The sequence below is a fragment of the Lycorma delicatula genome, chromosome 10, assembly GCF_047948215.1.
Source record: "Lycorma delicatula isolate Av1 chromosome 10, ASM4794821v1, whole genome shotgun sequence".
NCBI lineage: Eukaryota > Metazoa > Arthropoda > Insecta > Hemiptera > Fulgoridae > Lycorma > Lycorma delicatula.
The window spans coordinates 78,753,224-78,766,088 of record NC_134464.1 but is presented as its reverse complement, the minus strand read 5'-3'; the positions used below and the strand labels follow the sequence as shown (position 1 = coordinate 78,766,088).

Below are 12,865 nucleotides of genomic sequence, written 5' to 3'. Positions count from 1 at the left end.
ACTATTACTAGTAGTATTACTATTATTAGTATTATTACTATTCTATTACAGGTGTTTTTCGGGAGAGATTTGCTAGGTTACATTTAGTAGATTCAGGTTTATGCCTGAACCCACCGGGTTGGTCTAGTGTTGAACGTGTCTTCTCAAATCAGCTGATTCAAAGTCAAGAGTTCCAACGTTCAAATCCTAGTAAAGGCAGTTACTTTTTTACGAATTTGAATACTAGATCGTGGATACCGATGTTCTTTGATGGTTGGGTTTTCAATTAACCACACATCTCAGAAATGGTCGATCTAAGACTGTGCAAGACTATAGTTCACTTACAGTCATACATATCATCCTCATTCATCCTCTGAAATAATACCTGACACTGATTCCTGGAGGCTAAACAGAAAAAAAAAGTTATGCCCAGATTGTGGGGTTGATGACACAGTGGACCATGTCCTCCATGTCTGTCCCTGGTATGAGGCTGAATGTACCAGAGTAGTTAGAGAACTTGAGAGAATGACCTCCTATTTGGATCTCCGAGTTAATTGGAAGATCCATGGGGAATGGTTGATAGTGGCTGGTTTCCTCTCATTACGTAGATCGGCTGAAGGTGTTTAAATGGAGTAGGATCCCTGGTGCCTAAGGTTTTGACCGAGACATTTGATTGGCCAGGGATAGATATTTTGGCAACAAGAACAAGCCTCAGTTTTCAAAATTAGTGATTGTTGAAATCGAGTGCTGGAGCCGCTGTTCACGTGGGGTGGGGGGGTGACTTCGCTACTGAGGGCATGGTTTTCATGCAGCTGTGAGATGTGCCACTGTCTTGCCGAGGACGGTTTTTAGGTATGATGTTTATAGTGGGTGATGGATGTAGGTCTGAATTTCATTTTATATATAACACATTCTGAACAGTATGAGTTTAGCATTGTATTGTCTTGTTACTTAGTCAATGGTTGAGACATTTACAGTCACAAGCACTGGTATTAAAATTGGATTAGGTGCGGGGTTTGCACTTTCGTGGACTCGGTTAGCTAGTTCAGAGGATGATACTGTAGGAAAAGAAGCCTAAAGTGAAGGCATTGGCTGAGATAATAATCTTACTGATGTAAACGTCTGCCAAGGCATTTACATCATTGGCATCCCGACTGAGGCCTGGCTGATGACTGTGAGATGTAATCAGTTAGAGGGTCTAAAGACATCGTACGGTAAAGCCTTCCAGAGCTCGGAACAGAGGGGGTGGTGTGGCGACCTGAGTCGCCATTATGTGGTTGTCTTTCCCTACAGGTTGGGATGCCTTTCAACTGGAATTTTCTGGAATTGAAACCTTATCAGGTTTGGAATATTTTCATAAACTGTAAAATTCGTTTTTCATCTTCATAAAAAAAACAATCAATTGTAATTGGATATTACTCTGTACTTGTTATGAGTTAATGAATAAATATTGTATGAGACATTTTGTGTAATCAAAATTAAACTTCAATTATCGTTAGCCAAGTTATTTGGTTTTGATGATAAAATTAAGTGAAGAATAAGATAATTAACTATAATTTATTTGGGTCTAAGAATTAACTGCTCTGTTCTGTAACATGAAATAAATAGTGAAAGTGTTTTAGATGATCTTTTATTTTAATAATCTTTTACTGATGTGTACTAATTGTTTTATGATATTTATATAACAATATGCTGATAAAATAATTAATATAAATTTTTTAATGATTTTCATCCTTTTTTTATTTTAATAGATACTGAAGTTACGATTCAGTGAAGATCATCGTTTTAGTGAAGTACGTAATCTTCTACAATCTTCACAACCAGTAACTATAGCTATTACGCAAAGACCAGATGTATCTGATCATGAATTTATTGAAGAACAAGAAAAACATCTGTATGCTATTTGTACTCGAACAATGGCTTTACCATTAGGGAGGTAATGATTCATTAAATATGGATTTTTATATTATTTTAGAATGTCACTTAAATCAAATTTGATTTAAGCTTGCTGAATAAATATTAAGAGATATTTTGAAAATATTTTTATATGACACAAATCATACTGTTACAAATAAGTGTTGTTGCTTTATTTTCATTGTTATAGTAGAATAATTTTACCTGTTGTGAATTTATTAATAAATTTTATAATATTCTGAGTGATATTTAAGTAAGGAAACTGGTTTATACTTCATATCTGTGAGGTATTTGAGGCAGAAAGAAATGGATACTACATAGTTTAAAAAAATCTGCATTATGGGATTTTTATTTTTGTCCGCCATCATGGATCCATCACATTGAATCAAACTTAATTTTTTTAAACAAGAAGGTGGACATATGACACATGTTTCAATTTAAAATTTTACAAGAAAATCAATGATTAGCCCCGTTTTTCTGTTAATGCCTATGTTATAGAGTTATAAGCATTCAAATTTGCAGGACTGAAAAATCATGTTAACAATAAAACGAGTTAAAATGCGCTACTTGAACAATTTTATTGCATTTTAAATTCGTAATTCTTACAATAACGAGCTTTAAACAGTGCTGTAATATTGAGAATAATAAACAATTTCTAATAATTAACAAACACCACAACAACAAATTAAATATCAACTGACATTATTTACTTAATAAGAATTAACTTGCAGTGTTAATGTTAGCTGATATTTGTTATTTATTGCAACAATGCAGATTGTATTACATTGAAAATATGCAACTTATTAACCCCTCATTTCATCTTTTGATTTCAACACTTGCAATGGTAAAATTTGTTCATGCTAGTAAAAATTAAATTGTAAGCCTAGTGTTTCAGATTTGTCTTTTGGTGAAAGTTTTATTATTAGTTTCCTCATTCATTTATTTAGTTTTATTAAATATTAAATCTTCAAATAACAATGCCTTCTTTAAGTGAAACCAAAAGAATAACTCTGTTGATGATGTATGGGTATGGTAACAGGTTCGACCCCTTACAAGAGGTATGCGATTTATTTAATAAAAATTTCCAAACAGAAAACCAGTAAGTAAATTGACTGTGATCAAGACAGTAGAGCGATTTGAAGAAACCGGTACTGTAAAGAAACATTCTCACACCAGTAGTCTGAGAATTGTCACAACTGATGCAAAGTCATTAGATGTATTGCAAGCCTTTGTTGAAGACCCTCATTCTCAATTCAGAAAGCTGTTGTCCAACATGACATCACTTTTTTCAGTTCAAAAACATTTTTAAAACAAATAAATCTCATTCTTATAAGCTATACCTGGTACAAGAACTTCTGTAAGATGATTTTGACTGTCCAGTTGAATATCGTGATATTATAATGCAAAAATTAGACATAGATAAAAATTTTTCTTATTTAATAATATTTACTGATGAAGTACTTTTATATTAAATGGCCATGCAAATAAACATGAAGTGACTGTTGGTATTGGAGTGTTAATAATCCCAGATGGATGTTAGAAGCTCATACACAGCACCCTCAGAAGTGAACGTTTGGGCAGGAAATGTTAGTCATTGTATTGAAGGGCCTTTTGTTTAAGATGACAATCTTACAGGAAATGTTTACTGCAACTTGTTATCTGATAGAATTTTACTAAATAACCTGAAAAATTTTGGTCAAGAATTAATTAATAATGTATGGTTTCAGCAAGATGGGACACCACCTCATCATTATCTAAGGGCACAGCAAATTTTTAATGAATAACTTCAAAATGGCTGGATAACTTGTAGAGTGGCTTGTCTGGTCCCAAGACCTGTTTCCTCTGGATTACATTTTTGGGAGATTCCTGAAACATAATGTTTACAAAACAAAACCTGCAAACTATGATGAATTCAAAAGAAGAATTGACAAATCTGTTAGCGTACTACCAGACATGATAACCACAAGTACTAAACAGATATTACTTAAAGTTAAGATACTGCCAAGCTGTAGAAGGGAACCATTTTGAACATTTGTTGTAGAATGGTATACTTTCAAAACTTATTAACAATCGTAAACATTTATCTAAAATTTTAAAATAAATATTGTAATATTTAAAATAAATAATATCAGTTGATGTAGCCATTTAATTTGTTGTTGTGTTGGTAATTATTAGTTATTGTTTATTATTTTCAATATTACAGGAATGTTTAAAGTTCATTATTGTTTGCATTATGAATGTAAAATGCAATAAAATCATTCATGTAGCTCATTTTATTGTTGACACAATTTTTCCATCATTTTAACTTTGAATGCTTATATCTTGACAATGAAGACATTAACAGAAAATGGGTTTCACCATTGTTTTTCTTGTAAAATTTTTAATTGAAATCATGTGTCATACGTCCATCTTCCTATATAAAAAAGTTAAGTTAGCTTCAGTACGACGGATCCAAGATGGCAGACAAAAATTAAAAACCCACCATAATGTAGATTTTTTTTAAGTATGTAGAACCCCATTTCTTTCTGCCTCCAAGTATCTCTCAGATATGCAGTGTAAAGTTGTTCCCATACTTAAATTATCACACTGTGTGTCTTGTGAATTGTTAAGAAACAGAGAATTTTACCCGAAAAGAGGTTTTTATAACAAAGAAATTTAATGGGTTTATATTTTGTTTTATATTTGAAAATAATTAAAAGAATAATGATTGGTTTTTTTTTATTGTTATTTTTATTATAAAAATTATGTTTGTTACAGAGGTATGTTGACTTTGAGAACATCATGCCCTGTAGCCAGTGAACCATTACCAGTCCCTCGTTTATGTCTTAGTGGCAGAGCTCCACCTAGAGGTACAACTGTTGATCTATCTCACATTGAAGTAGTTCCTAACATGAACCTTTGGCCTCTATTCCATAACGGAGTTGCTGCTGGTCTCCGTATTTCACCAAATGCTTCAAATATTGATTCAACTTGGATTGTTTATAATAAACCAAAGGTAATGTCTTATTTTCATTATTTGACAATTATGCTTTGTGGACTACAATAAACTTTGTAAATACATGACTTTGTAAATACAAATGTACAACATATATACTATGTTGTACATTTGTATTTATGAATTACTTCAAACAAATAATAAATTAATGGATCTATGAGTACACCATTATAGTGAATGCACAGAGCTGTGTATCTCCATATTCTTCCGTGCGAAGAATCTCTGGATTTGGGTTCAGAAGGTTTCCTTCACACTGTTACAATACTTATAATTTATTTTGTATTGATGTTGAGGTAGATAAGCCTTGATTTCACCCATAATGAGTTGTTAGTTGAGGTTAAGGTTGAGTCTTTGTGTCGGCCATTTCCAGGAGGCCAGCAGACTAGAAATTGTTCATTTAGAAAAATCTTATTCGAGTTAAATGATTTATGACCCCATCCTACTGTAATCTGACACATTCCATGATACACTTCTGTTAAAACTATGGCATGAACCATCTTTCCAACATTTGCAAATAAGAGTCATAATTTAGATACTTTTAAAAAAAAGGAGATTCCTTTCTAATTCATGCCCAAAATTAATTTTCTTCTTAGCCTAAAAAACTACATCCCTGGCTTATGAACTGCAATAAATTGCACATTCACCAGAAAACAGCATTGTTTTATGGGACACTGCATTTAAAATTCATGCTAATAAAGCATGGCAGTCTGCAACATGCTGATCCTTGTCTCCACCCAATATTTCATTCACAAAAGTTGGTCCAAATGGTTTCTGAGTCTTTTTTAATATGATCATGCATTGTTGATCACAGTATATAAAGTTCAGCCACTCGTTTATGAGAATATTTAATTGATGACTGCTTATTTGAATCAGCATATGTGAGACATGTTTACACACATCTTCTTTCATTCACTATGATGTGTGTCTTTATCTCTACCGAAAGCAAATGCATATTTCTTTTAATCAAGCATTGTTGTTTTATGAGGTAGGTCTTTGTTAATATAAAATTGTTAATAATAAAAATATAAATATATATTCATTTATAAAATATATTTATTGTTTGCCCTCCATTGTCATTCAGATTAGATAAATAAGTCATTACTTAATACTGGATTGTTATAGTGTAATATTACAACTTGATACGTTTACTCTATTTAAAATATATTCAGGTAAAAATTTAAGAAATTAAGACGCCTTTTGGTTGAAATAATATGTATCTGTATTCATGAATGAGTTAAATTCATGCTTCAGCAACAGTTTCTTTTTCTTGTTATCCTACATTCATTCTTCTTTTTTCCCCTTTTTTTTTGATCAAGATACTGATTTTGTACCTTTGCATTTAAACAAATGGGTTCTTTTTTAATTAAAATAATTTATTAAGTAATATATTTGCAGTATTTATGCATATTTTTCTATTTACTTAATCCTTATGTATGCATTTATCATGTATGCATTTATAGGGTGGACCTGAAGTATTACCAGAACATGCTGGATTTCTTATGGCATTAGGATTAAATGGACATCTTGGTAACTTAGCTGAATTAAATACATTTAAATATTTAACTCGATGTCATGAGATGACTAGTGTTGGGCTTCTTCTTGGAATAGCTGCTAATAAAAGAGGTATTTTTTCTTGAATTATCATCTACTTTGTATAATTTATCTTATCACTTTTTTAAAATTATTCAATGCATTATTTTTTTTTTTTACATTAGTTTATTGTAACTTTCTTGTGTAAGTTTTCTTCATTTTTATTTAAATCAAGGTAAATAAATTTTTACAGGATCAATGGATGTTCGTACTACTAAAATTTTAAGTGTTCATATTGAATCTTTGTTACCTCCAACTTCAATCGAATTAGATATTGTTCAAAACATACAGGTAGCTGCATTATTAGGGATTGGTTTAGTATACCAGCAAACAGCACATAGACACATTGCTGAAGTCTTGTTATCAGAAATAGGTAAGTGTAAGAAATTATTATTATTATTTTTTACTTCTATTTATTATTTCCAACTCACCAAATTTAACAGTAACGTGCTTTACTGAGTAGTTATCTGAATTTTTTACTATTTTGTCTGAATTGTTAGTTTATTATAACCTGGATTTTTTTTATAAGTTTGTACTTACATTGATACTTCAGGGAAAACCCACTGTTCTTCCATTTTTATCATACCATTGTTCACTTGTATTTATTTATTCAAATGTGTATTTTTTGTATATTTAATTTGAAGGTCATTTGATGATAATGATAATTAATTTATTTTAATTTTACCCTAGCATATATTTTTGTAGTTTAACTGTACTTAGCTTATACACAGCTGTTATTTTGATTTAGTAAATATTTATTTTGTATAAATTATTAGAATTGGTTTATTTAATGAAAATTTTACCTTTTATATTTATAGTTTTTATATTTTCTTATCACTATAAAACACACATGTACGTATAAAATGCCATATCTGATAACTTAGTATATTAAAAAATAGAGTGAAATGTAATTCTAAATCCCATCATATCTCCTATTGTGTATGTAGGATTGTAAACAAAATGTAACTATGAGTGTTCACAAACACAACATGAAAATTATGGACTCAGTTCTAAGTAAACTATATCCAATGACCAGTAAACAATTTTTATTCAGCCTGAAAGTTAAAGTATATTTCATTATGTAATTTTCTTTATATAATAATAATTTATAAGGATTCTTTCAAAATTTCTAATAATGAATTTCATTAGCGTACACCCTAAAGAAATATTATTTCCTTGTGTCTTGTAGAACTGCCCGGTTATAATTCTAAAAAAATATTTTTAAGCATTTCTCTATTCTCTAAAATAGTGTAATTATTATCAAAATAAAATTTATGCTATTGGTGTTAAAAGTAAATTTAATATTCATAGTCAAAATTGTAGTTATTTTTAAATATATAGTAATGTCTATCACCAGAAAATGTTTATGAAACTTAATTTTTTGATTTTCAGTACATATATTTTATCAGTAAACTTAATTTTCAGTATATATATAGGGTTGGGGAAAATTTTTCTTCATATTTTAATGCAAAAGTAAAACAATTATTTTATACCTTAAATGAAAAGTCTAAATATGTGCCATATTTAAAGAACAACCTAAACAAACAGTCGTTTGAAATTGCAGTATTAGGACTATATAATAGATGCATCAAAATTTCTTAGCCAAGCTCTCTCAATTTTTGACAGTCACCAAAGATGTTTGGGTCTGACTATGTCATAATTGAAGATGACACCTTTCCTATCGATCAATTCTGGTCACTTTATTTATTTGTGGCAGGTCAGATGGACTGAATCGTCCAATGCATGGTATTGCATGCATGGTAGGCATGCATGGTATTTTTCCTAATTTGAGAAGCATGCTGGTGGATCCCCCAATCGGCATATTTTTCAGTTCTTTCTGGACATGATGCTTTTTGAGATAGGTTGGTCCAGTTTGGTTTGATTAATTTAGGCCTGTGTCCAGAGTGTAGAGCCATTGATGATGTGCGCGCCATGTCATATGTCTACCCCAGGAACAAAGCTGAGCATACCCAATTAACTAGAGAACTTGGGATGATCAATTCTGGTTTTGATCTGCAAGTTAATTTGAAAGCCGAAAGGGAATGGAATATAGTTGCTGGCTTCTTAAGATTCTTAGCCCTGTGGAGGATGACTGAAGGGTCTGATGCTGTTATAAATGTGTAGATAGAATAGCAACCCAGGTGTCTAGGGTCTCGCTTGGGTGCTTACTTCTCCAAGATAGGCATTTTGACATTGAGCCCAGTTACCTGAGATATTCGCTGTTAGGATGAGATGGCTGTGTGGAGAACTCTGTGGTGGAGTTGTGGTGTGGGAGGGTATATGCATTGACCTTTCTCCTAGAGCAGAGAAAAATAGGGTTCATTAGAGGCTTATTAAATCTGATTTACTTAAATTGATTACTTGATTATTTAATCAAGATTTGATTAAATCTTGATTTTTAAGTAAATCAAGAGGACTTTGAGTAAATTGAATTGTAGAACAAAATTGTTGTTATTGCCATCAACACTTGTTTTGTTGGTATGAAGATAATATTTTTAATGTGTAAAGGCTCAATCAATTAATGATCTGAGTACATAGTTTTGAAGTTAAACATAGGAAGAGTTTTTGAGTTAAACCTTCAGTGTTAGAGGAAGGCGTAGGGATCGTGCTTCTGCAAATCAGTTAATTTGATAGTTGAGAGTTGTAAGTTATGGTAGGTGATCGTGGTTGGAAGAGGCCAAACGAAGGCAGTAATAGTTTGTGTAAATAAACTGATGGAATATCTGCCAAGGCATTTTCGGCTGGTGGTATCCTAATGGAGGCCAAACTGATGACTGTGTTGAGTTATCAAGTTTAAAGAGTCTTAAAGATGACCTCCAGTAAGGCTTGGAATGGAGGGAGTGGTGTAGAAACCAGGATCATCACAAAGTGAGTATCTTCCCTTACAGAGGTCAGGATGATTACTTTATCTTGATCGCTTTGTGTAATCTTTGCGATTGTTGATAGTAGAGGTTAGAATTGATCATTTGATTGGGTAGCAATAGCTGAAAGTGAACAGTTCCTTTCCCATCCCACTATACACTTAGTATCACTTTTATTGATTGTCAATCCTGGCTTTACCACTGTTTGCAAAACTTCACCTTGCTTTAACAACAATCTTTTCCATACATTATTGTCTCATGATCCATTTTTCATTGCCTGTAATGAATCATTTAAAAAATGATTCAATTTCATTCTGTTTTAGCAATGATTCACACATGAAAATTTGCTCCATTAAATTTTTCATTATTAAATCATATGATACCCAAACATGTAGTTTTTTTATATCCAGCCTTCTTTAAATAGTTTAAAACTGTTTTGTGTCGATGTTTAGCTTGTTACAGATATCACCACTGCTAATGTGGAGGTCTTGCTAAATTTTTTTTCATGATTTCATCAACTTTTTCAGTCATTGGTGACAAGAGCAAGGTGCATCATTGACATCAAAATTTTCAGATTGAAAGCATTTGACCAACTTTGTGATATTTGCTGATACTGTATCATGTCCATAAATATCGTAAATGTTTTTAGCATCCTGAGTTTCATTCTTCCCTTTTTTTGTAATAAAATTTCAAAATGTATCAATTTCATATTCATTTTTACTCATTTTTCAAGATTCAATTACTTGTAAATAAACAAGCTATTATAATTAAAACTTTTTTTAAAAATACTCTGTGATATGTCATCTTTCAAAAGCAGATTTCAATTGGCAGATTTGATTAATAGTAGAGAGTTGTACAGTCCTAAAATCATTTACCAGAAGAATGGAAAGAAACTTTTTCCCCAGTCTCTGTGTGTATGGTAATGTAACAAGAGATAGAGTTGTTAATAGAATATATAAATAATTCAGCTGCTGTGGGAGGAGGAGCAATCATTATAAAATGAAAGGGATTAAATTCATTATTGTAATTTTTTAGTTACCCTAAAAAGTTTCTTACTTTAAATACATTTGAAGCTAATGTGTAAAAATAATGATTTCTTGGATTATTTAGGAAATTTTCGGATATTAATGTCAGTTACCTAAAGAGATTATTCTGTTTCATCTCGTTTCTCTTATTATTTATTACATTAACGTTTATTAACTAAATGATTTTTTTTTGTATAAGATAAGCAGTATAAAAATGATAAATTAATCAGTCAGTTTTTGTTTAATTAAAGTAGCTATTTCATTTCTACTGCATTTGAATGAAATATATTTTATATTCCACATTACTTTCCTGGTTAATTTAAAGATACTTGAGTTGATTTACTGGAAAAGGGGGACAAAATCTATCCCCAAACATTGTAAAAAAAATCCTTTTGTGATAAAAATAATTATTCTAATCTCTTTTTAGATTCTGTCTCTATTAATCTCTCAAGAATAGACCACATAACAAATGAAGAGATCTTTAAAGAGTAGGATCATGGAAAGGATTGTTAAAACCTTTATTAATCAACATTAAAAAGGCATAGTTGACTCTTTGACACATGTTATGTAGCAAAGGGTGTAGTATTTGTTATCCCACATAAGTTAGTTTTGCAAGGTCTTCTCAAGAGAGAAGTTGAACTAGTAGAAGATAAGGCCACCCACCTTTAAAAAAAAACATATATTCCTGAGTTCAGAAGTTATAAATATTACAGCTCTGGAATTCATGACTTATGGTATGACTGGTTATTTTGTCAAATTTTAGGTTTCAGAACATATCTGCCCCATTTCTTAAAGACAGAATGTCTTCTTATCTTTAGTCATCATAATTAACAGCCTTACTACTTTACTTTACTTTTCTACTACTTCTACTTTTTTTCTCTACTTTTCTACTTTACTTTACTTTGAGTTGATTTGTTGGCAGTAACTCATGCCTAACCTCAGATATCTTTAAAAAATGATTTTGTGCTGAAACACTAAATGGACAGACATGAAAAATCTAAAAATGATTTAAATACAGTAAGAAATTATTTACTTGGTAATGATATCTTTTTTTTGAGCTGTAATCTTTTTTATAAAACTGCATCTTGATGCTATTTATTTAATCCCATAATTTATACATTACTATAATACTAGCTAGAGTTTGAATTTTGTAACTGATCACTTTAAATTAATCTGATATTTTATGAAACACGTAAACCTTATTTACTTTTTCTTTTAATCATAATTTTAATGTCCAAAGCACATCAAAATAAAGATATTGGATTGTTCTGACAGAAAAATACCTGGTTAATCACAATGAGTATTCTCTTTGTAAATTGTCATCTCCCTCCGCTACAAACATAAGAAGGTATCAAGTGAATGGGCTAGTAGATCAGAATAGGTTTGTTGCTGATGTATATTACTATAGGTCCCAAGTTAAAATTTTAGTGTTTTTGATGTTTTTATTATCCACAGTCTCATTTCATTCATTTTATGTTGATAAATTTGACACGTGTACAAGTTATTTGAGCTTTCCTTCTCTCTAGATAAATAATTTATTTTTATGTTAATCATTAATAATTTAATAACAATCGTGATTTTTTTCTTTTAAGGTCGACCACCAGGTCCTGAAATGGAAAATAGTGTTGATAGAGAATCTTATGCTTTAGCTGCTGGACTTGGACTAGGTCTAGTTGTACTTGGTACTGGATCTGGGTCAACAGGTTTAACTGATCTTGGGATACCTGATACACTATATTATTATATGGTTGGTGGACATAAACGACCGCTTACTGGTAAGAAAATCAATGTATAATTTTAAAAATTTACTTTTTTATTTATTTTTATAAGTTGTAGGATTTTTAATTTTAGTTATAATCAATATGTGAGGTGTAGTTGAAAAGTACTTTGAAGAGTTACAGATATGTGATTGATAGCTAAAAATTCTGTTTAATTGAGACCGTTTTTAGTGCACTTGCAGAATTAAAATTTGAACTTGCTTAAAAAAAATATAGATATAAAAATATTTATAAATTAATTATTTATTATCTAATATTTATTCCTAATTAAATCTATTTATCTATATTTTTATTTTATTTATTTATTTATTAAACATTTATTTCTAATTTAACTTCTGTATAATATAATTATTATATATATATATATATATATATATGTACCATGTGTCCCATAAAGAGGTATATGCTTTTGATTTAGTATCACTTGCCCATTCCCCCATCGATTGTATTGAAAATTTATAGACCTTTTATGAAGGTTCTAAAAATGTTTGTGAAAATTTCAACCTTTCAAATAAACCACATTTTTTATTCATTATAAAATAGCTGGGAAAAGTGATTAAAAACAGATGATAATAAGAACTAGAATAATGAAACAGTTAGATAATTATTCATGGTTTATTAATTTGTTTTTTTTTTTCAATTTAAACAGCTATTTAACAATACATCATCTGTTTAATCATTTTAATTATATATAAATATGATTATGTACATAATAATAGTGTG

The 12,865-nt window shown here is 30.3% G+C and overlaps 1 protein-coding gene across 3 annotated transcripts in view; it reads left to right on the top strand.

The window, feature by feature from the left end:
• The window catches only part of shtd (anaphase promoting complex subunit 1), a 114,746-nt gene that overhangs the window by 62,082 nt on the left and 39,799 nt on the right, over window positions 1–12,865 (top strand). For all 3 annotated transcript variants that reach the window (XM_075376917.1, XM_075376916.1, XM_075376918.1), the window contains 5 exons: window positions 1,731–1,915; window positions 4,651–4,888; window positions 6,349–6,511; window positions 6,672–6,851; window positions 11,957–12,139. In XM_075376917.1, the coding sequence (XP_075233032.1) occupies window positions 1,731–1,915; window positions 4,651–4,888; window positions 6,349–6,511; window positions 6,672–6,851; window positions 11,957–12,139 (949 nt within the window). The remainder of the gene's footprint in view (window positions 1–1,730; window positions 1,916–4,650; window positions 4,889–6,348; window positions 6,512–6,671; window positions 6,852–11,956; window positions 12,140–12,865) is intronic.